The sequence below is a fragment of the Nomia melanderi genome, chromosome 3 (assembly GCF_051020985.1).
Source record: "Nomia melanderi isolate GNS246 chromosome 3, iyNomMela1, whole genome shotgun sequence".
Taxonomy (NCBI): domain Eukaryota; kingdom Metazoa; phylum Arthropoda; class Insecta; order Hymenoptera; family Halictidae; genus Nomia; species Nomia melanderi.
The window spans coordinates 15,895,086-15,920,193 of record NC_135001.1 but is presented as its reverse complement, the minus strand read 5'-3'; the positions used below and the strand labels follow the sequence as shown (position 1 = coordinate 15,920,193).

The 25,108-nt window shown below is 31.1% G+C and overlaps 3 protein-coding genes across 3 annotated transcripts; 1 reads left to right on the top strand and 2 right to left on the bottom strand.

The window, feature by feature from the left end:
* The first annotated feature begins 2,391 nt into the window (after positions 1 to 2,391).
* Positions 2,392 to 7,663, top strand: LOC116429433 (A disintegrin and metalloproteinase with thrombospondin motifs like). The gene is made up of 13 exons (XM_031982378.2): positions 2,392 to 2,440; positions 2,879 to 3,093; positions 3,261 to 3,347; positions 3,571 to 3,754; positions 3,972 to 4,059; positions 4,432 to 4,561; positions 4,846 to 4,994; positions 5,211 to 5,263; positions 5,762 to 5,888; positions 6,385 to 6,531; positions 7,119 to 7,245; positions 7,302 to 7,412; positions 7,521 to 7,663. Exons 1-13 carry the CDS (start codon positions 2,392 to 2,394, stop codon positions 7,590 to 7,592), a joined length of 1,539 nt encoding a protein of 512 aa, XP_031838238.2. The 3' UTR covers positions 7,593 to 7,663.
* LOC116429455 (homologous-pairing protein 2 homolog) lies at positions 5,511 to 10,023 on the bottom strand. Its single transcript, XM_031982421.2, has 4 exons — positions 9,739 to 10,023; positions 9,515 to 9,626; positions 9,146 to 9,326; positions 5,511 to 8,540 (listed from the first exon to the last, which is right to left on the bottom strand). Exons 3-4 carry the CDS (start codon positions 9,293 to 9,295, stop codon positions 8,091 to 8,093), a joined length of 600 nt encoding a protein of 199 aa, XP_031838281.1. The 5' UTR covers positions 9,296 to 9,326; positions 9,515 to 9,626; positions 9,739 to 10,023; the 3' UTR covers positions 5,511 to 8,090.
* A 1,358-nt stretch (positions 10,024 to 11,381) lies between these two features.
* On the bottom strand, positions 11,382 to 24,394 carry LOC116429452 (hemocyte protein-glutamine gamma-glutamyltransferase). The gene is made up of 9 exons (XM_031982417.2): positions 24,239 to 24,394; positions 23,732 to 23,779; positions 19,650 to 20,142; positions 18,742 to 18,968; positions 17,403 to 18,004; positions 15,791 to 15,888; positions 14,320 to 14,610; positions 13,363 to 13,523; positions 11,382 to 12,705 (listed from the first exon to the last, which is right to left on the bottom strand). Exons 3-9 carry the CDS (start codon positions 20,122 to 20,124, stop codon positions 12,418 to 12,420), a joined length of 2,142 nt encoding a protein of 713 aa, XP_031838277.1. The 5' UTR covers positions 20,125 to 20,142; positions 23,732 to 23,779; positions 24,239 to 24,394; the 3' UTR covers positions 11,382 to 12,417.
* Positions 24,395 to 25,108: the final 714 nt, after the last annotated feature.

Sequence of the window (25,108 nt, the reverse complement as noted above, 5' to 3'; positions counted from 1 at the left end):
TTTTATAGGGATTACATATTAATTGCATTAAATACATGGTAGTTCTAGTGTTAATTCAATCAAAAATGTTTTAATTGAATACAATAGAAAATAGAATGTTTTCGCATTGACCGCAATCCATTGTCGGTCAATTCGATAAAAATAATGAATTTGATAAACTCAGCAGCCGCGACTTTTATTACGGACGCGCAGGTACCGTAGGTCGTCTGAAAAATCCTTCTCAATAGAATTAAAAAAATAATCCATTTCGCAGCTGCAAAAACTCGTAAAATTCATTACATTTTTCCAATAATTAAATATCCAAAAGTAATAATAGTGGGAACCGCAAGCGCGTAAGATCGAAAATCATCGAATATCGCCGATAAGGAACGAAAAATGGGAAACAGCGATAAAGATTCCAAAATTTCACTATTACTTCACCGTGTGTGGCCGTTTGCGAAAGAGCTTTCTCCTATTTCGTCTCCTAGGCAATCACTAAAATTCTCATGCATTGCTGAATATTCCTGGACTTAATTGGAACTAATCTTCCTTACCATTTTCATGTCACGCGCTGTCATATCGACTAAGACTGGTTTTGCATGGCAGCGCTATAAGTGATAGGAATCAGAATCAAAGTGATTAAAATTTTAAATGACAATCAGTACAATGTTGCCAATGTCAACACTTCCTTATATATTCATTTGAACGTCACGTCGTGACGTTTTAATAATAAAATAATGCAGTAACTTACGTAAGAGAGCATCACTGTACAGTGCTGTAGGCAATCGATAAAGAAGGAACCTAATATCCGCTACATTTATTCTCCGAGTAAAATACATTATTCTCTACAGTAAAATATATTTTTCTACGTGTTGCGAAATAAATCGAAAAACCTTTTTCTGTTGTTTACGATTAAACATTGGAAGACTTCGTATTGATCTTTGGCAAAAATTTCAGTATAAAATGGGTAATTGTTCCATATTTTCTACAATTTTATATATTCATTAATTTTAATTAAAGAGACATGATTAGAAAGTCTTCCTGATATTTTGTATGCATCTTCGTATGGTGCTATTATAGAGATAGTTTGGTGAAATCTATTTTTAAAAGTATGTAATGATCAATTTTATAATATTTTCTTTAGGCAACGAATAATTTTTGATAGTTTAACAATTTCTTAATCTGCTCGTCATTTTTTTCTTAAGTTTTTAACTTCGTCTTCATTCTTTTACCAAAAGGATTTCATCAACTGATCTCATAATTTTAAAGATTAATTTTGTGGTTGACATTACATTATCTGCTTTATCAATTGTTTTCCAACATAATTGAACTTTTGGTAATATTTCCGTTTCTTCAAACTGAAAATAATTTTGTTTTCAATTCTCAAATTGAAAATAATTTTTCCTACCTAATTTCCGTTAAATGAATTTACTTCCAATATTTAGTACTAAGTATATAACAAATTATAACATTATTTCACTCGATTTTCATTAATCCAGTAAACCACTGATTAACATGATAGGTGTACGTAGAAAGCTACTCTACATTGAATATCAAGACAAATGTATTATTAATTATATAATACGTATCAGTAGATTGATTTATGTATGTAAATCTTATTCCTTTTACGATCGTGTGCATCAAAAACCATGCAATGTGTGTACAAGTGTATCACCTCCCACTGTTATATTTAGTTCAACTTAAATTCTATCGTATTCGATTCAACTTTATTCTTTGGGCAAGTAAAATTTTTATATTTCCGTCTAAGGTAGGTATGTATTACATATTTTAGCTTTTATATAACGAAACAAAATATAAATTTTTCCTTAGCTTTTATTCATTAAAGTTTTATTTAATGTCCATTTAAAAAAACGAACTGAGTAAGTCCTTTGGTTATAATCGATCGTTAATCTTCAGTATATTTTCCATTTCATAAATCGCTGTAGTAATACATTGCAGTTTCCACGTTTATAGCAACAACCAGAGGTTTAAACAGTTTAATAAACATTTGTAAAAATATTTAATAAACATTATTAAAAATATAATAACTAAAGTTAAGTAAAATATTATACTACATACAACTTAAGAGACTAAATTAGTTTTAATCATTTTTGTAATTCAATATCGCAAAATTATTTTACTATAATAGTTCAAATGAATGTCGTCTTGTAATATTTTCAGAACTGTTACAACAATGAATGTGTTTATCACATTTTGTTTGGCTGTTTTTCCGTTTATTCATTCCTATAGGGTAAAGTATATTTTTCAATATTCATAACAAGTTTGCATGTAGTTATAAAATTGTTTGAAAAACACTGAACAAAATATTTTTGTTAAACCTCGAAGGCAAAAATAGTAACAGAAAGTATTCTGTGGAATATTTTGTATTGTGTTTTCCAGCTTCATGAATTGATGACTGCAGATGAAGTGATGGGAATATTCCATACTACACATGATTCTGGTATGTTTAATATACAAATAGAATTATTACATAAACACAATCAGAAACATACATATAAAATACGTATAAAATAAAAAAGTTAAAAGTAAACATTGAAGCTATACATCATTGAATTATTACCATACTACAGTTATTACAATCTATTCTTTTTAAACGTAAATATGAAGAAAGAGATGTAGATATAACTTACAATCGTAACATGTTGCTGCTTTTTAAATTCACTTATATATGATTAATAATTAATTAAGATTGAATATATGCTATAAACGAATGATGTCTGACTATGTACATTTTTACGAGTACACAAATTTCACCAAATAAATAATATTTAAAAATTGTTTTTACCCGTTTTGTCACTAAAAATAAAATTATCACTATTGTTGAAGACTATTGAGCTGTCTTTAAGACATTTTTTTATTTAAAAATTTTTACTTTCAGTACCAAATTATGAAGTTGTACCGATACTATATTCTTCAAATGCTATACATAAAAATGGTACCAGAAAAATGCGCGTGAAAACCTTCAATCGCAATATTGAACTCACTTTAAATCCTACTGAGGGATATCTTGCTAGCATAGATACTCCTTTATGGACTGTTAGATCTGGAGATCAACAAGCACCAGAAGGACTGCATTACACTCTCATACCAAAAGTAAGCTTCTTTAACAAACGCTTTTTGGTTACATTATACACTTAGATTTTATCTCAGACCCTTAGTTTTCAAAATACACGCAAAAATATGAAAGAAATAATTAAGATTTCACCACAACTGAAGATTTTGTAGAACGAGTAGTAAATGTAAAAAAACAATTATTTTAGGCACTACAGGACATAGGAACTCCAATGCAAGACGAAAAATCAGAAGCGGCGGTTTTAGTTGCGTCAAAAAACAAATATCCCACTTTTGTAAGTTTTGCTGACGTCACTTTTCGAAACTTCCATAATTTTAAAACAAAAACTTATGTGCAAAGAAAAGTGTGACACTTAATGTTAGCTTACCTAAAGAAGTTTACATATTTTAGCAAATGAAATAGCAATTTTTCTCATAATAGACATTTTTACGTATGGTACGTTCGCATGATAATGTATAACAATAATTTACTTCTTGTTTCGTATGATACTGTTTTAGGATGGATTTCTCTCATCAAATTTTGTCATTCGTTCCTTACCACAACGTGTTATTGATCTTTTATATGGAAAGGAAAGATTCTTTGAGTTTCATTTTGATGAAGAGGCTGAAATGGAAAATTTAATGTACACCTATCATCATATTGTTTATGAAAAAATTCGGGAAAAGAATTACGAACGTTTTCGTAAGTAAATTTATTTCACAGTTATAAAATAATTAAGTATAAAAGTATATTCATTGTGTATTTTCAATTACCTATGTTTATAATATTCGTTTTATATTATGATATTATTATTACTTGTTTTTATATTATTCTTATAAATAATCAGATACTATAAATTATTATTCAATTTCTGTGGAATTATTTTTATGTAAATCTGATTTTTATTATACTTTTTTAGAGATAACAAACCCATTGAATAAAATGTACCCGATTCCGGACGTGGTCTATCCAGAAATCTTAATAGTCGTTGATTACGCTTTGTACGCGTAAGTATTATTTTAAATAATTTCTCCTTAACTACGCTGAAATCCTAGATACAACAATATTATTATTTATTATTATGCTGTAATTTATCCAACGATTCGAGTTAGAGCCTGCAACAAAGACGTACGATTTTCTTCACCGATTTCTTTAATTTTTGTTTTGTGGACTTCATCAATTTGACAAATGAACGACTCATTTAATGCTTAACGTACAAGAAAATGATGAGAGCTGTTTCATCTTTTATAATGGCACGATGTTTGGAAAAATGGAAAAATGTATCTCTCCATTTAATCCATCTTATCTTTCCGTTTTCTTTTTACTTCGGTATTATAAACGCATCCTCCTCTTTACTTTGAATGCTACTTTTAATTTAGATCTCTAGGCGGAAACATTGACCAAGCTAAACGGTATATTGTTGCATTCTGGAATGGAGTTGACTTACGGTACCGTGCATTAACGAAGCCAAAAATACGACTAAATATCGCCGGTATCATTATAGCTACGGTATGTGTTCATTTAATTTCTGATTTACTTTTTCAGACGTTTCACACGTTAAATATAAATAACAAAATTTTCGTTATGTTAAAAACGGATGGAAATATGTATTTGAGCACTATGAACTTGCCATGAATTCAAACGTGCTCAAACATATATTCAATATTTAACACTTCTTGTAATTTTAGAAAAAGCATTCGTAGAATTACCTTCGTATAGAAATATTTCTACATTTTTATATCGCATTAAGAAAATATAATTAAACAATTGATTTTTTATCAATTTTGTTATAGGATATGAAAGCAGTTCCATACATTGAAAATAGTCGTCTTAAATCGAACTTGGTAGATGCTGATCAAGCTTTAACTGGGATGTCAACTTACTTTTACAGAGAAAAAAGGTTCCCATGGAAAATGTACGATATAGCAATGGCGACAACGCAGTGAGTCATCAGAAATTATTTGAATCTAATTAAATAAAGCAGAATTTATCAAAATCACAATATCAACAAATGAATAACTATATTAGATCAATGAATTAATAATATACGCACTTAAGATCGGTAATTGAACAAACTTTACTGATAAAATAAAGTTCAAAATAATTTACACTGTATTCATCCTGTAAGTTACACTGTAAAACAATTTGGCTTTTACAGTTTAAATTTATGCAACAAACTAGATGAATATTTATGCGACCCTGAAACATTAGGTAAGTAAAATTATCGCTTCATTTTTTAATCAATTATAAACCTTTAATTTCCACTTAAATACAAATAAGTAAAGAATGATAAACAAACAAATCAAAATACTACTAAACATATTATGGTAATAGGTAAATACATATTTAGTCAGTGCTAAGAAAAACATTTCTTGATAAATATCTACAATATATTGAATTTATTTCGATTAATAAAATTTATTTTAAAGTTTACATATTTATTTCCTATATCATCTGTTTTGAACAGTAATAATGCCGTTTCCTTAATATTTTTAGTTAGTTTTTTAAAGCTCATACTTCCATTCTAACAAAGAACAAGTTTTATTATACCTTTATCATACTAATACCATACTATCTCAATTTTAGAAGATACTTTAATTATTATGAATTAATTATTATTGAATTATTACTTTTAATTACCATGCACATTCGATGCAAATATTCTTTCCATATACGGATATGTATAACGCAGAAAATGAACATTAACAGGTTACGCTTTTGTACGTGGTGCATGCAATAGAAACAGTACAACAAAAACTTCAGAAGCTGTCGGAATAGCAGAAGACAATGGTGGTTTCAGTGGTATTATACCAGTAGCCCACGAGTTAGGGCATTTGTAAGTCTCTATTTTTTTTTAACCCCTTGGCGTATTATTTACTTTCGCATACTACGCTCGTGTAATATTTTACTATAGACAATTTAGAAGAAATGCAACAAAATTTTCCATTCTGCTTCAAGTGAAAATTTCATTTGAAGTTAATACATTGATAATAGCAAAATAGTTGTTTGCTTCGATCCGTCTAGAAATCTTCATCGAGAGTTTCACTCATCATCGTACAGCAAGGGGTTAACCCCTTGGCATATTATTTGCATGTTACTACGTACAATTTGAAAGAAACGCAACAGTTATTAATTAATTAAACACAACACAACTTCTAAACCAATGAATTCCTAAACCTGAAGCTTAAAATTTAGTCTTTATTCGTCGAGTATTATCGATGTATATAAAAGAAGTTTTTAAAAATGGTGCCCAAAAATAAAGTTTAATCGTTTAAACAAATCGAGACAGAAATATTTCTAAAATGAAAGTAATTTCAAACATATATTTCCAGATTAGGGGCTCACCATGACGGCACTACAAACGATACTAAAAAGTGTCCTGCAAGTGATGGTTACATGATGACAGGTACACTCCAGTTAAGCGAAAATCAATTCAAGTGGTCTATTTGCAGTATAAGGGCACTCCAGAAATTCCTCAGGTAAGATTCTTATATTACTTGTTAAATAATAAATAATCAAGTAAAATATAATCATAATAAAATGTTCAATATTATTGTAAGGATAATGTAGAACTGTAAAAATTTCTCTTTGTCATTTCTTTCTCATGAAAAAAATATAATGAAAAAAAATGAATTCATCAATTTACAATACTTTAGCATCAAAGTAATTTTAAATAGTAAAATATTGTATGAAAATCATTAAAATCTGCTTAAAATTGACTTCTTACAACGCCAAATGATTTTAAAAAATACGTTTTCAATATATCGCTTTCATTATTACGAGCGGAAATAATTTAGTTATTCGTTGATAATGTTTGTAAGTGAGATATTCCAAATAAAACACAATAAAATATAAATAAAAATTATATTTTGCAATTTCTTTGTACATCTTTTTCTGTTCCTTAGAATCCTTATTCGTTCAACTTGCTAAAGAATTTGATAAAGGTCAATTGCAAATTAAAAGGAATGAATGTCAAAAACTATTGTTGAGCTCTTGATTCTTTAGCTCCTCAAAGATGGAAAAATTTAAAAAAAGTATTTATAAAAATGTTCTGCAACTATTTTAGCGAAGATACAGCAAAATGCCTTTATGACGAGCCACCGAAAGCTACAGCAATAAGACGTCTCATGCCTGGAAAACTTATGTCTCTTGACAGTCAGTGTAAAAAAGTCTACGGTGGCATAGCATGTAAAGTAAGTATTAAGAACTACACTGATAAATTATATGCTAATATTCTAGAACTTTCTAGGAAAACGAGTCTGAAGTCTGCTATCGATTAGAATGCGAAGTTCCCGACAGCAATGGTGTATGTGCAGCGGTTGCAGCAGCAGCAGAAGGTTCTTCTTGTGGTACAAATCTCGTAAGTTTATGATATTTATAAATCCCATTCAATAATTTTATACGTCAATATAATTTGAATAGTTCAAAGCTTAAAATATACTTTACTGCTCTACTCTTCCTTTAATAGATATGTCTTGATGGACAATGTGTATTGGAAGGAACGGAAGTTAAACATGAAAAAGGTATACAGCGAAGATAAAATAAATTTATGTTTGTTAACTTATAAAATTGTATAATTTATGAATGTTATTTATTTAAAAATATTTGAATATACGAACAGAATATTAATAGTTAACTTACACAACTACTTACTTTAAGTATAAAAATATAAATTTGTATATAAATATAATGAATAAGATAACATTACATTAACCACTTGAGTGCCACGGGTTTTTGCAAAAACCCGGTCAAAAACTACCAAGCAGCGCGATTGCGCTTCTTTCGTTCCAATTTAGAAACTGAATTACGCTTTTCTATTTTTACAGACACAAATTTAAAATAGACCGATCGTTACGTTCTTTCAGTTCTAAGTGAATAATAATAAATATAAAAATGGATAATTAGAAGGAGAAGAAATAAAGAAGTTTCATCTGATTCTATGAACCGATAGACTGGCACTTTTAGGCAGTGTAACGGAAAAGCGCGATCGCGCCGCTTGGCACTCAAACGATGAAATACAGACAGAAAAATACTATTATTAAACAATTTTTGCTTCTATACCTATCTCCTCATATAATTCAGTTTTACTATGAGGATAATTTTCCAATATACAATCTATGATTTCAGTACATAAACGTTTTCGTTTTCCATATTCGCGAGAATATTCATTCAGTGCTTTCTCTGCTTTTCTTTTCGATTCAGTCAAATCTTCGGTACCACTTGCTTCCATCAATGCATCTAACTTATTTGTTAATATCTTAATACTTTCTTTGAGCACCTCCTTTTGTTCTTTTGCTTCTTCAATTGTGATACTAGATTTAATGGACATTAATAAAGCTTCCTGTACTTTAATCTCTTTTTCCAATTCCTGATATTTGCTCTCAACTTCATTGGCATGTGCCTGTAATTCTTTATCTATCCTCATTAATTCCTCTACATCTAAATTTGAATCCTGAACTGCACAATAAATCTTTTGTTTTCCATAGACCTGATGCAAAATTTACATATTTATATTACTTTATATCTATAAAATGTTTTGTAATAACATATGTAAATATATGTTGAAAATATAAAATAGCATTTTTTTATATAATTCATTTTTAAAATAATTAATTGGAGCACTTATTTTCTATCGATATTATTATATTATTTTAGAATCGTACTTTCATTATTTACAAATATTAACACTTTTGCAGCTAATTATTCCTATATAATTAAAAATCACTTGAAAAGATTAAATTTAGTTATCACATGCTGCTATGATTAAAAAGAGCATATTAATTACAAAATTCATTTTAAAATAACATGTTTATGACCGTCGATTAATTATAGCCATTAAAAAGACATGTTTATATTTCATTAACAATAATTAATCATTATATCTATGTAATAACTGCAAATGTGTTAACAAGATAGAAACAATTATTGATGAACATACATTTAATCTCAAATATTTGAAATCAAATTTATAATTTCAGAATCTCATGTGTGAACAGTTTATTTCACAACTTCAACTTATTCGCATTAAACAATTTTGTTTTTGATTATATTATTTATCATATAGTACTAGATATTTGACAATAATTATCTTACTTTTTCAAATATATATCCTTCAGCCTTCAGTTTATCTACAATTTTTTGAACTGCCGTTTTACCATATTCATTGTGTAGATTAGACACTATATCATTAATACTATAAGGTCTGTTTTGTATTTTCAAATACTTCAGTACAACATCCGCCATTGTTATTTCCAGCTCAATTTTGCCCTTCTTTCTATGTACAGAATTTATAAAAACATTAGTTTATGAGTAGCTACTCAAAATGAATTCACTATTTGAAACAATACAAATATGTCACGAATTGCATGCATTTTCATAGCAAAGTTGTTTTTATATTTGTTCTCAAACATGAACTTGTGACTAAGTTTTTATTGTTTCAATATACAACTTCCTACTACTCACCCTCATTTGACAGAGTTTAACATTTAGAAAACATGAATTAATTGTAATTATTGCAATAGTTACATTGATGTCATTAAACAACTGTATCACTATTTAGGTTATATGTTTTGCACTGCGAAATACGAAAAAAATGCAACATACATTATTATAACATAATATAGTATCAATTAAATTGTATTAACTTTCTTCAACTAGTACTATCGAGAGGTATTAAATTACATTACCAAGATGTAACGTCTACAGCGTATTAAATCAATTTGTTTACTTCAGCACACACGAGGTATACGATAAACTGTCATAGACGTAACATGCAATGTAAAATTTTGTCACACGCTACCGGGGTTCCTAGGAACCCCTAACCATTTTTGTGTCGCGTTCGACGTTACCGATAATAGAAAATTTTGGGCTTGTAAGCAGAAATCGGATTAGATGCATTACAGTCCGAAGTATAGGATAGATACTGCAAGTATATGGTACTCGGTGCCACGTGCTCTGAATTACCGACTGTATAAAAAATCAAAGGTTCTGCTCTGCCCTCTACGCCTAAAGAACGGTCAATAGGAAAACTACATCAAGCAAAATGATCGAAGTCGACCAAATAGTAAACATGGTAAACCATTATAGAAACGTATCCGTCACAATGTTGCCATTTTTTCAAACTCCCAACGCGCGAAGCTACTTCAGTTTTATTTATTGTTGTTTATTCAATAGAACGTCATGACAATGCAGTTTTTATTAATCCACAAGCGCAAGTATTTTTATAAATAGATTTACTACATAAATTACAGCTGTAAAATTTATATAAAAACATAACTTACCAGGCACAAACTTTTCATGTTGCAAGCTTGTATAGTTCAATAGTTGACCATTGGATTTGTAGGAGAACGACAAGACTCGTAGTACTGAGGAATCACGGAGTAACACAAACGACGCGTTCTAGTTTTTCTAGGTTTGTATTTTATATTTTCACGTAAGACTTTTTCTTCCGTCGGTGCCTTACTAGTTACTGTCTCATGAACCAGTCTTTATTTGGTAACTTAACTTATTAACTTATTCTAGTGATTTATTCAGTTATTTAACCATTTGCATTCGCGCAGTTTTCTTTTCACTATGCATTGATCATTTTAAAGATTATTATAATAATAATAAAGTCTAATAACTACTATTAAACTTATTTACTGTACAAATGTAGACTACTGTCTTCTGTTTTTATTATTACACGTAATTTCTAAGTAAAAATGAAAATAAAAAAGCTATTGGCAGTCTTGGATCTATGAAGTTAGTGACGTATTTCGAGCTGGTTGACCTAGGTGTCGTATTGGTTAGTCCTTGCGCTTCCATAAATTGAAGTGGAGTCCAATAACACTTTCACGTCCGCACAGTTCACAAAAATTTTCTTCTCTGTCGCCGGAACTTTTTGCAAAGTTGTTCATTAAAATGTACAAATGTAAAATTCATTACAACATAATAAACTTAGCTGATTTTTATTAAATGATACGTGTAAATACGTGTAATACGTGTAATTTCCAATAGCACCACGTTGAGGTCACCGCAAATAATAAACGGGATGCAAATGGTACCACGTTGGTGTCACCGGCAAATAACGACCGGCTTGCCAATGGCACCACTTGGGTGTCACCGGTCATGAAAGTTTTAATGTATCTGGGCATTTTTTACGGTGTCGGTATTTCAGAACAGTAGACAGCAAAATACATTATGTGCATAGTCTATATGTATTTCAAGTCTGTGTTCAATATTTTTTATTCTGATTCCTATCACTAGACAGTGGATCTCTGTGCAAATTCAAAATTTCAGAAATATAATTGGAAAAATAGAACCATTGTGGAAAATGATTATTCTTAATAAATATTATAAATATTATATTATTAACAAATATTAACTATGTAAAAATACACGAAAGAAACAATTACGTTAAATACAATAGCGTGTGGCATAGAATAGTAATAATTGAAAAATTAATAAAATTTACTACTACTACTCCACCTCTCTCTAAATGTTAAACACATATACAACATTCAACTATTAATAATATCTTAAATATAAAAATTGTATTCGTTTTTGGCGGAAATGAATTTTTCCTGAACCCAACCCTGACCTAACTCACCCCAAAGCTAAACAAGTTCGAAAAAAGAAAAATATCTCTGCTATCTAAATAAAATCCATTTTAAATTCAAGTCAAACCTAATCCAAACATCTTGAAGCTCTCCTTGAACCGTGTTATTTTAGCTAATAAAATTTCCGATCGAACCGCTAGCAGCAGAATAATCTAAGTTAATCACGTTTCGTAGTCCACCCTGTATAATACTCATGTTCAAGTCACAGTGGTTAGTAATCAGGTAGTTTTTGTAATTGTTCGTAGCTGAAATGTTGGGATAAATTTCTTAGGACACAGCTCTTATCCAAAAACCTCAAACAACTTTGATCGCCCAGGTCATGAAAGCTTTAAATTTACTATACATCATGTGTTACAAATGTATCTCTAGTAGTCACAGGTATGGTACACATTAAATTCGGAATTTGATACAATTCTTTTTTAAACGAACAAAAACGAAAAAAAAATTCAAAATGTGTAGGAGAACATATAACATATATTAATCCTTTACACTCGAATCTTTTTCTTACTGACATTACCAACAACTCGAAGTAATTTTAATAGGAAAAGTATATTAACATATAAATAAATGATACGCGCATGAAAAGAAAAGTCATAGATGTATTTCACTGTTTTTTATCGATTGTAGATATGAATGTTATAATATACTTAATGACAAAATTTTACAGTTTGTGATGACAAATTTTAAATGGCTCTGCTCCGAAGCCCTCGAGTGCAAAGGGTTAAAAATTCATGATTACGAGCAACAGTAAAATTCAATGGAATACATTTATTCGTCTTCGTCGAGAACATCAATAGCAGCTGATCCTGTGATGTCTAGGAGCTCCTTCGAGGTAAAGGTCGCGATGATCTTCTGTGGTCCAGATTTCTGTGGGATCAATTGGTGCTCTACATAAACGTCCTCTTCCGGTTCAACGTCTCGGAATACCAATGTTTTGTTTTTCGAGAGTCCCGGTCCGGCATAGTTAAATTTGCACTCTGTCAGCACCCTCCTCAACGGGTTTTTGAACCTGAGACTGATCGTTGATGGTTTTCCTACAGTAGGATCGCCGTCAATCTAAAAAATATTTTTTTCCTTTATCCTTCGCGTTGCGTTGAATTTGTATTACAAGTTCGTCGTTTTTTATGGATGTACATTTACGTTAAACAATATTATTTTCCTATTTTATAGAAGGAATATTATATCAGTAGATTATTCTCTAAGAAAATTTACAAATTCAATTATACTATTGATATTACTTCTCGAATAACATTGTTTTACGTTAATGTCCAGCTTCAACAATGTCACTTCTTCCACTTTGCGAAAATATTATTGCAGCAGGGTTTAAATATAATAAGAACCAACATTAAAATAAAATTTATTTTAATTTCACAGCTAACTGTGTTATTACTTAAGAAGTATAGTAAAAATATTATTTAACTACAAGATTAGAAATACTACTTTATTCTGACTCACTGCCATTTAGAAACACAATTGTCTGTTTTATTCTTATTGTAGATCAGCCAAAATAACAATAGCTTTTATTCAAGTGAAAAAAATGAAAAAGAAACACGGATTTTAAACATTATTTTTCTGTTACAGTTTAACACATAAATTGGCTATTTTTTTTAAATATTTCATTACTGTTTAAGAAGATCATACACTTAACAGTTAATGGATAAAAGTTTATGCAAAGTTGAAATGGATACTATTTTTGGACACTAATTGCTTTACCTTAACTGTAATACTGGGTTTCAAGACCTGGAAATCATCCTCGTCAGCCCATGTTTGCCTGGTTTCCTTAACCGTGGCAATACAGTATAGTTTCATAATGCAGTATTCCACCAATTTATCTAAATAATCGTCCACCGTGACCGCGAGTCTCAACTCTTCACCTTGTTAAATAGAACATGTCGATATATCAAATTTTAGACAAACAGTATAAAGTAAATATAATGTAGGTGGAAGAAACAAGGAATACAGTAAGAGGAATATAAAAAGCAGTATCAAACATTATACACCCGCCCCTCCATTTCCACGATACTTTTTTGCACTGGTCTCTTGTTACACGGTAAATTATAAAACTATTAACGCGGTATTATTTATACGCGATTTAAAATTTACTTTTGTTTTCTGAAATGTCTTCTTGTATTTTTGTTAAGCTATATGAAATAAATATGTATTTCTGATACTTATACCAGATTTTCTTTGCAATACTTTGTTTTCTTTTGTACTGACGGACTCTATTTACGCGATTTTCATTCGTGTACAACGAATCTACATGGAACGGATACTCTGTGTAAGTGGAGGGACAGGTGTATGTACGTACATATGTATCATTAAGTTATCGCATCAAACACAATATTAACACATTGTACACCGGTACACGTAATTGCAGGATTTTCAGCCTATCGTTGAATTGCATACATTAATGTAGCACTTTAGATACGTATAACACAAATCCGAAGTAAAATTACAAAATCGTATTCCTTGTTCTTTTTCGTAAGTTGCAAATTTTGGTTTGATTGATGTTTAAAAATAGATTCCAGTAGCTGAAATTTAGCCGGCGTACAATGTTAACAAATTTGATATTAGACAGATCAACATATTGACCAAAGAAAACTATCTCAAAATATCAACATTAAATCAATGTAAGATGTTAGGATGCAAAATGAATAAGTTTCAACTTACTGGCATTGGGTTGAAGCACAAAATCGCCGGACGCTCTCTTCACTAAATTCGCCTTAACCCCAGTATAATACACACTACCAGCAGATAAAATGGCTTGAATGGTTCTTGGTTGGTTCGATTTATTCTTCATGCGTACCGTAACGGCGAACGGTTGGCCGATGTTCACACGCTCAAGATCCACGAGATCGAACTGAACGTCTTCTTTACCAGGAGAGGGCAACGAATAAAATCTTTTAGCGACCTCAGTGCTACGCACAGCTCTGTACAACGTCAAACGTTCTGCCTCGGTTCCTGAATGTAAAGAAAATAATAATAGATATTAAATAATAGATACACATTGTCCATACATAATCTGCGAGGTAAATAGCAGCAGAAACTGGAGTAATAGCTGGAGGTAAGATAAAAAACGGACGATGTTAACCCTTTGAACATAAATAAAACATAAATAACAGTAAATCGTCAAGGAACACATGGAGCTATTGTCGGCTATAGTAGCGTGCAAGCTGCTAAAGGGATGTTACCCAAAATGGCAGAAACACTTTGGATCAGAGTAAAATCCAACAATTACTAACTGCAATTGCTAATGATGCTTCAATGTTAACACTAGAACCACTGAGCGTTTAATATGATCCATATATAATTCCTATAAAAATTATAACAATAGATATTTTCAGTTTCTTCAGACATTCATTATAGTATTCAAGTGGAATTATTTATTTTCAAAATCATTTCAAATATTCGATGCTTTTAAGATAGCAATAATTTTGCAACAAAATAATCGAAACCAGTCATCTTGACTGGTAGTTCTAGCGTTAAGACCGTTGGCCATCGAGGCAGGAAAACCTAGATAAAGCATGAAATGAGCTGATGCAATAAACAAGGATGTCGTGCGTTGCTATTATACCGCATCAAAAATAGAAACGATTAAATCAGGGTACCGACCACAACTACTTAGCATATGTTTATAGCAAAGCTGCGACAGAAGCTGAGACAGCGTCGATTCACAACGCTTATATCGTTGATCAGTTCACTGAACGTTCGCGACAATTCAACGTACACTTCTATTTCTCTTTTAAAGTTGTTCAAAAATCTGTAATGTCTTAACACTATAATTTAATGGCTCATATTCAAAATTTCGATTTATATAAACAATTGTTACGTCAGAACTTTTCACTTATTTTTAAGGAATTCTCCTAGGCGTAATAAAGAAGTTGTGATACTAAAGATTAATTTAGAAGTTCAGCATATATTTTAATGTTTAAAATGGTTAACACCAGAATTACCGAGCATGTAATACGATTAATGCATAACACCAATAAAAATTATAACAATAGATTACTTTCAGTTTCTTAAGACATTCATTATAGTATTTAAGCGAAACTATTTATTCTCAAGATTAATTCGAGTATTCAATGCTTTTAAACCAGTTACTTTAACTGGTATGATAGTTCTAGTGTTTATGGACATTTACCTTCCCTCGCCTTATACAACGACGTTATATCCTCTCTGTCTCTATCGCCATTGGGATCGAAAATCCAAGGTGCTTTTGTCAGTATCATGCGGCCAATACTGTTAAACAAAGAGAATAACATTTTTTCATTTTCCTTAGAGAAGAAGAAAACGATGCGTCAATTTAACGAACAATACGTTACCAGGTTATGCGAAGATGGTTGTAAAGTACTAAAAAGTATTTGCATAAATATTTTGTTGTTACATGCTATGTATAAGATTATGCAAATGAACTGTGCGTGACATTCCTCGTGATCGCTCCAAGGTCACGATTACTAAGGCGGCAATGAATTTAGAAGGAGTAGATGACTCAGGAAAAAAACAACGAGACTGTGGATGCGACGCTCAATTTGCAATTGACAGATTTTACGTTCATAGTAATGACTAAATTGCGGATTTCCATTAACATAAAATCCCGTGGGCGTGATTCACTTAAATCGACATTGAACAGAAGTATTCCTCTTCTCTCAATAATTCAACACGTCAGATGAGGTTTATACAATATCAGAGACTTCGATAAAACTGCATTCTATTGTCATTTTGTAGTTCCAATTGAAATTCGTATAAAGGGAATATATAAAATGGAATTGAAGATGAATACTATTGATAAACGTGAAAAAGGATTCTAATTTTGTATTTTAAGTTAATGATACAAAGTATTATAATTTTAGCTCCTGAATTTCTTCAACCAGTGAAAGTGAAATAAAAATAACTTACTGGATGTAACAGTGGAAAGAAATTTTGTTCTTCCTTACTTTAGCAATGCTTAGTAAGAAAAATGAAAGTGTGCGCGAAAACAGCGGAGTTTTCTATACAAGATGACATGAAAATAGGCATTCAAATGTTACTTGCAAAAGAGGTTTTAACATTTTGGTAGATATTTACAAACAGCTACGCTCCGTCGATTTCAATGCCTTGAAATATGTTGTCAAGGACATCATGTTGAACAACTTTCCTTTATGCACATTTATAACTGTCGTTCGGCCTTCAATTCCGAAATACAGTACGTAAAAGCGTATTCAATATTACTAATAAATTTAATAATTATCAATTGCAGCTACTCTTATTTACTACGTATCTAATTCTGAATCTAAATACAAGATAAACCTGATTCCAATTTAACTTAAATTTAAATTCTCATCTCGATGACTGTAAAAGTAAATATCTCCCAAAGTAAATATTTAGCACAATTTCTTTAAATCATTTCCAAACGTTCCTACAATATTGATCATAAACAAAAGGTGTTTATATTTTTAAAAAAGTCTCCAATACTACGCCAGTATGCTTTCATTATCACTAGTAAGAATAGTGCTTTCATTATCACTATTGAAATATCACCTTGCCCAATTGATGCTATATTAAATTTTATAAATATTATTTTGCAAATGTTTACTCAGATTTCGATTGATGCAATCGCACAAAGGCGTATCCTAATCATCGATTATATTATATTATCAAACACCTTATCTCCGATACCTAAATAAACGCACATCAACTTGTCCAGGTACAATAGAATAAACTGTACAGTAAATGACAGTAAACCTAGTGTTAAACACAGTGACACTGATACTCACTGATATTTGTTACAGTCGATTTTCGAGTAACCGAGCTCGCTCTCAGGGTCTTCTTTCCATCTCATAAGATCAGCGTTCACCGAAGCCACCATGAAGGTCACGTCAAAGTTGTACCCGACAGCCCCCTGCCTGATAGCCTCAACGGAAGCTGGACCGCACTGGTAAAAACCTTCGGAGGTTTCCTGCGGGGTTGAGTCGATCGCTTGCCAGCCGCCGTACCCTTTAGGCAAATCCGGCCTGGCCATCCACACATCGTTCCAAACGTGATAATTCCAGATAGAGTCTTCGCCCTCGAGGTTATTAGGATCGTATTCGAGTTCCTCGTTGTCTTTGTCGTAGTAACGATCGACCGAAAGGGATGCGTTCGCATCGTGAGCTGAAACTAAGTTCGAGACCACCCTGGATGGTATTCCAAGAGCTCGGCACACGGTAGTTACTGCTCCGGCGAAGACCCAGCATTGTCCGTATTTCACTGATTCACCGGTTTCTAAGAATTGCTCCAGAATCGGCACGCTTCCGGTCCATGCGGCAGGCGCTGTGCCATCCTCGTAGTCACCGTCCCACCGTCCAGTGATCACGCCCTTGTCATCGTTGGAATTTATCTGAAAGTTGAATTACGTTTAAAAGGCATTCACCCTTTTGAGGTCAGCAATGCTTAGGAAGCATTTCGGAGGACTTCATTGTTAAATATTTATAAAATTTGTGGGAATAGCGAACACGTCCACTGTTTTGGGACTTGTTGAAAAATGAAACGGGAAGATTAACTAGTTAATCGTACTACTATACACTTTACACTAGAACTACCGTGCCAGTCAGAATGACTGGTTTCAGTTTTCTTATTTCACGATTATTGGTATCTGAGAAATATTAAATATCCTAAATAATTTGGAAAATAAATAGTTTCACTCGAATACTGTAATGAATATCTGAAGAAACCGAGAAAAATCTATGGTTACCATTTTCATAAGGATTAGATGTGAATCGTATTAAATCGGTAGTTCTAGCGTTAATGTATATATACTCCATTCGCTTAAAAGATTCAATGATTCAGATTATCAGACATTTAAACATGTCGAACGTGGAGCCGATTTTCTTCTGCTGTTCGTTCAGGTGGAAGAAAGTAATTGCTTGAGCTATGGCTCTTCGTTTACAATGTTTTAATTGAACTTCATTAAAATGACAACGTTTATTGTTTAAACTTGACATTGCCAATTTAATCACAGTATAAGAAAAATAACAACAAAATGCGTAGTTTATGACAATTTTTAATTGCTTTAAGTTTTATTGATTCGTTTGTAGAGTATCTAATTTCATCAATTTAAATATTACGTTAACTTACAATTCTCGAAATGGCACGACACATCTTAACAGGATCTCCCCGAGATACGGCCTTAATGCCAGATCGTTCTAACAACAATTGACAAGCCGGTAACACGCAAGCATCGAATTGACCGAAGACCCATTCTCTGCCGCGAGAACTACCCCACGGACCAACCCATACCTTTCCCACGTCGTTTAACACGTACTCATCCAATAACTGCTCGTCCTCCATGAATACGAGATCCTCTGCAAACATAAACGCATTGAAATGTACAATTTTTATCCACTTACATTTCAATTATTACAATGGAATGATGTTCTACTATCTTTGAGTTTAATTTTGATTTAACGATATTGCATTTGTAATATTATATGATATAATAACATAATTAATAATACATTTGCATGTATTCTTGTCGTCATTTGGTATCTTTATAGACTCTTGTTTTCAGTCGAACTCAAAACAGTTTTCTTGTTTAAGTGGTACTTGTTAGGTAATCATTTATATTAGGAGGGCTACTGTAATAACCTTGACCTTATATACTTATGTAAATAATTACCATCTATTTGTATGTACATGGCTCATTCGACATAGGATATAAAATTTAGTTCTATAGACACATGTCAATTATTTCATTGAAAATTTAAAGCTAATTACAGAACATTTAATAACTGCAACTGCAATCCATTGGAATAAAAATAAAGGTACTTTCACCTGTTATATCGCAGTCGTAAAAGAATTTCAATCGATTGCGATATTTTATTTGAAACGCAAAAATTTGTTATATTAAATTCCCACGATATTATTATACACTAATCGTCGAATAAGCAGAAACTACAAATTACATTTATATTTTATTCAGCTTCGAAATTTGATACTCTCATCCTAACGCATTGTTCGATCATTTATAAGTCAAGTTGCCTCACCTTTCATCCATGGGTTGAACAACAAATAAATATCCCTCTCGTAGTTGTACGTATTCGGGGCTTTCTTGCTGCCTACGGTGGTAGTTTCAACATTCAACTGCCAAACACCAACAGGGCTGTCGATAGGACTTCTGACCTCTACGGACAGATCCACGCCGTTGATACCGACCATACGCACACCCCATGCTTCCAAATCGGTCAAGTAACTGTCTCTATTGGTAACGGTGTTCACCCCTCTTGTGCCTCGGAGAACATTAGGGTTTGGACCGAAGCTGAACAACAGTCTGACGATGTCCGTCTCGTCCACGTAGTCACGATTAAATCTGAGAGCGACATTGAAAGTCTGACCTCTTCTCAAGACAAGAGTTGGTTCCTCCAAATGTACCAACTCGTAATTGATCGTGTGATGAGCTGTTGCATTTTCTTTCTCGTATAGGTAAACTGACTCGACGACAAGCGGCTCCTCCGAAGACATTTCGAACGATGAAGGCGTCTTTTCAATGGAAATGAAATTATTTACAGTATTTAACAGGAATTTAGATCTGCAATATACGCTAACAAAGCGACAATCATTGGTTTTCAGGAAACTTAACGCTACGTTTACGAACATTTATCGTGTAATTTCTTTTATCGTTCTTCGAAACGTTAACGTTCGTTTATTTAGATCTTCGAAATCGGAGGTGGAAAATAGACAGTTCGGGTACATAGTTGTTAAACATAAAACATGAAATGAAATTATGAAAATTCTTTACGGGAAATTGTTAAATATTTTCATTTATTCGTACTCATACGTTACCCCTGTTTCTTTCAAAAAATTCAAGAGCTTAAATTATTCGATATCCTGAACTGACAAATGTGAAACTGTTTGCTGTACTGTAAAGGAAACAGATAAGTTCGAGCTGTTATCACTAACTCTTTCAAAAGAGATTTAATTTTAACTACAAAATGACAAAAATAAGAATGAAATCTTTGTAGTTAGATTACGTAAAACTCAAATTTGCAGGAGTGAAGAGGAAAAACATTTCTTTGAAAAAAGAAAATAATTCTATATTTTCATTAATAAAGGTTCTTTAAAATTAAGTAAAATATAACATTCTGCGAAAAATTGGATTATGTATATCAGACTAATATTATTAATAATAATGTGTATTTATTAAGTAGTTTAAGGATAATAATCCTGACTTTTATAGTGCTATTCAGAAAGATTAAAATTTTATGTAAAGACGATAGTATCTTCTGACATATTCACAGGTTCATTTAATTGTCATAAATCCGATGTAACGATGGTATGACTTAAATGAATCATTTACAACGGAGCATCAGTTTTTCATCCAAAAACAGTTATAACATCCTGTATATCCTCGATTTATGAGAAACTCTCATCCGTAATGAAATGTTAAGCTCATTGAAGTGTAAATGAATACAAGTTACTCTCCGATAGATTCCTTGAAATCTTACGCATCAGTGATCGTATATAAAGGAGGAAGTAATGACACATATGAGTCATCGACTTCAAAATCGTAAAAGTATACTCAGCACATTAAAATTTGAATGTAATGTTTTTATACATAGGCCGTTTATTCTGAAACTGGTGTGAGTCCATTTGTTGACAAAAATGAGTAAACAAAAAATTAACATATATTTTAATGTGAACGTTTTATGCATAATCAAGTTATAATTGAAATCTGAAAAGATTCGTTTATTTTCGTTAATCGAAATATTATTCCTAAATGGAATTATGTAATCATTCATTTTGAAAGTGTTATAAATTTGTTCAGTGGTATAAATTTAGCTGATTCTCAAAAAGCAGTTTCTGCGATGAATTTACATCTACTTAAATGCATAGAATCGCAAATGAACGAAGTAAACCTGACAGGATTTCTCAGCCGGTAGAATCGCAAACACTTCAGTACCTCGAAACAAAATAAAATGGACTTCGAAGGTAAACGATCCGTATGACTATTATTCAATAATAACGAATTCCTGCGCTAAATTTATGTAATTATATATTTCTACCTAAAAGTCTAAAAGTATGTGAACTGTCACACTATACTCAGTAACTATAAATTTCTGAAAAATTGCTACAAAACTGTACAGTTTTATTTCAAGTGCACTTTACAAATACAACACATCAACTTCACTGCTATGTTTCATATTTAACAACAATGGTAAATTATTATGCCTGAAAAAGTATTGAAATTCATCTAAGTAATTTGTCAAATATTACCAAAACAATGTAATTAATACTACTAATACCGTATATTCACAATGTATTATCGTAAAAATATAAACAATCTGTACAACTATATGTCAACAGACATTATCGCTTAAACTGACAGCTATAGTTGTAAGTAACTGTATCGGCATACGTATATACACACGTTGAAAGTGAACGACACCTCAACTTTCTCGGAACGAGTATATGTTGTAACAAGAATTTCGAGTATGCAATTATCATGGTGACCAAGTTGCATCCAAATTCCATGCGTCTCCCCAGCCACACATGGCTGTTCGGAATTTGTCTTTGATTCATCGAAACGTTGCGTAAATATCCGGGATATGTACCAGAACGTGATTAGCCTCGTAATAGTGCGTTTTCACCCTTGAATGGAATCGACCTGACATCGATGACTCTCAGAAATGTGATTCACCGATTTCTTCAACGAAATGCCTAGCTCCTAAAAGTCTTACTCAATTTCTGCACTAAGCTACTAGTGGTCAATCGTATTGTTCGTCATCTGCAGTCCTCCGAATCAAATTTCCGATTATATTTAATCAGTCTTGACAATAATTCAATGAATCCTTACAACGCTTTAAATAAAATTCATATTAAAATTCAAACATTTGGTATCTCCTGTACAAACGTAAATTTTCATTTTGTGAAAATAAAACGATCAAGGAAGAGATTCCTTTTTCCAATTTTTTTGTAGCTGCATTCTTTGAAAGAGGCGCGGAAAATGTATCTATTAATTTAATAATTTTATTATCTGCAACATATGTTTACCTTTATAGATATTGTTAAGAAATAATTTAATAATTCAATGGCTCAAGCTATATAACAGACGCACATTTATAAAATACCGTAGAATTGAATGATTTGAAAGGAAAAGAAAATTATAATAGAGACGCAATTCGACGAAAACAAATCTTGCTATAAACAATGTTAAAGGTCGATCTACCTTCTTGAAACAGAAAATTTGTGTCACAATTGTCAACGGAATAAAAAAATCCATTGTTAAAAAGTGAGAAAAGGTTAATAGTATACGTAGAATAATATTATACTAATAATGTAAAACTATGATGATCGTATATAAACGTGCAATATATTTTCTTAAAATATAAAACAGTTCTGTAAATATTATTAAAATTCCAAATAATTGTAATTGATCGATATGAGCAGATTATTTTATTACCACCATTTCTTACAAAATAACTGTGCTATTAACGTGAATATATCTATTGTAGTTAAATAAGTTTCCTTAACGTTTAAATAATTTCATAACACATCTTTCTTTTCAATTTTCATATGCGTCCTTAATTCTGAAAATGATCCAAGTCGTTTCGAAGATCAAAAGTCATATTTCCTTATAAGTTACACGCAACATTACACAGTCATAATAAATTCTCATTTTTCATAACTAAATATTTTCTGAAATATTTTGTTACATTCTATACAAATACTTGTTAACGTATTCAAACACAGATAAAATAAAAAGTAAAAAGTATATGACCGAGTCCACTTTCAAAATTAACCGCACGTATATGTAGTACAAATACATCGATTAAAGGGGATTACAACATAACGTTTTTTTTATGAAATATCTGGAATATATGTCTTCGATGTTACGAGCTGATACCATCATCTCCGATAAAGATAGAATCCGTAAGCGAGAGTCTAATTTGCATAAGTGTTAGTTTCGTAAGATTGCATACCAGAATAGATTTACTAGATTTCCTTCTTTTCATACTCAATCACAGTGTTCTTTCATATACAACTTTGAAAAAATTGTCGTGTTATTTCTAGCTTATAACAATAAATAATATGTAAGTTAGTTAATTTAAGAAAGGTAGAATCTACTTACCGGTTAGGTTATTAGTTTCTGTTTGATGCTGAGTAATTTAAGGTGTATCTGTAAAGTTGTAAACAATAACGGAACATGTATTTGTGTGCTCGACTACGAACAATTTTATACATATTTAAGTATATAAATCATTTATCTTTTAACTGACAGAGTAAAATATTGATAATCTAGTTCGGTTAAAGAAATCACACAAAATAATTGGTAACTTTAATATATGTGATTGAAAAACAAAGTATTATCCATCACCGAACTAATGTCAAACAGTTATGTGCTAAAAAATTGATAAATAATACATAAATACAAATCTTAGAAACTAATAGTAATTTGCGCTTTTTAAAAATAAATAATTTCTAAAAATCATTTGAAGATTTTAATTAAATTTCCTTTTGTCAGTAAAAAATGTATTCCATCGGAATTAAGGTTTGAAACTGAATAGTCGTTATTTTTGGTAAATATCCTGAAATATTTGAATCACTCGTCACATATTATTGAATAAATAAAAATCACATTTATCAAAACTGAAGAGTTCACTGAAAACTGGAGATAGTATTTTGATTTACGAAACGACGGCTAATAAAGTAGCACCGATTAACTGTCAAGTTACACTTTCATCGCTATACTGGTATTCACAGTGCCTCTCCGGCTTTTTATATAGGCGTCAGCTTCCTTCAAACTGACCATCCCACTACAGACATCGTTCAACAAATTTTCATTCTTTTATGCAGCTTAACGTTAAATTCTCAGTAAGCTGAACGTGAATCTGAAAATTGTCTTTCTCTATGAACCTCAATTTTTTCAGAAATCAGGTTTAAAGAAAGGTAAATCTTCAACTTGAAAAATATTTTGTGCTTTAACAATGACAGTTATGTAGTTGTTTTCTTGCATAGACTTATTTGATGAATTCTCGAATACAAAATTGTGTCGATGTAAGTTTAAATCAATTTAAAAAAATATTTATGTGAATTGAAGTGAACCAATTTTTCCTAATATCTTTCAGTATATTTTCAAACTAAGGGTTTGAAACAAAATCGTAGACAATCTAATTTACAGAATATTTTTTTTTACTTAAAAACTATAATAATGAGATTTTATTTGTGTGTATTTGTGGTCTTTTATATTTCTCTTATTTTTAGAAATAAAGATGAACAAAACTTTTTTTAAAGTACCTTAATTTGACGAAACTCAATGTTGTTCATTACCCACGGATCAAAGGAAAAAATTATTTTGCTATTATCAATTTATTATCTTCAAATGAAATTCCCACGTGAAGTAGAATGAAAAATTCTGTTGCATTTCCACAAAAAGGGCAATGGTAAAGTGTTATACGAGCTTAGTAGCGAAAGTAAATAATACGCCAAGGAGTTAAAACAGCTGTCT

Excerpts from the sequence above, each read along its gene's own strand:
- LOC116429433 (XM_031982378.2), top strand. The coding sequence starts at position 2,392 with ATGACTGCAGATGAAGTGATGGGAATATTCCATACTACACATGATTCT. Across the intron at positions 3,094-3,260 it reads ATTACACTCTCATACCAAAA|GCACTACAGGACATAGGAAC; the intron begins GTAAGCTTCTTT and ends CAATTATTTTAG. Across the intron at positions 7,413-7,520 it reads CTTCTTGTGGTACAAATCTC|ATATGTCTTGATGGACAATG; the intron begins GTAAGTTTATGA and ends TTCCTTTAATAG.
- LOC116429455 (XM_031982421.2), bottom strand. The coding sequence starts at position 9,295 with ATGGCGGATGTTGTACTGAAGTATTTGAAAATACAAAACAGACCTTAT. Across the intron at positions 8,541-9,145 it reads AAGGATATATATTTGAAAAA|GTCTATGGAAAACAAAAGAT; the intron begins GTAAGATAATTA and ends ATTTTGCATCAG.
- LOC116429452 (XM_031982417.2), bottom strand. The coding sequence starts at position 20,124 with ATGTCTTCGGAGGAGCCGCTTGTCGTCGAGTCAGTTTACCTATACGAG. Across the intron at positions 15,889-17,402 it reads ATCGACTGTAACAAATATCA|TATTGGCCGCATGATACTGA; the intron begins GTGAGTATCAGT and ends TTTGTTTAACAG. Across the intron at positions 14,611-15,790 it reads GTTGTATAAGGCGAGGGAAG|GAACCGAGGCAGAACGTTTG; the intron begins GTAAATGTCCAT and ends CTTTACATTCAG.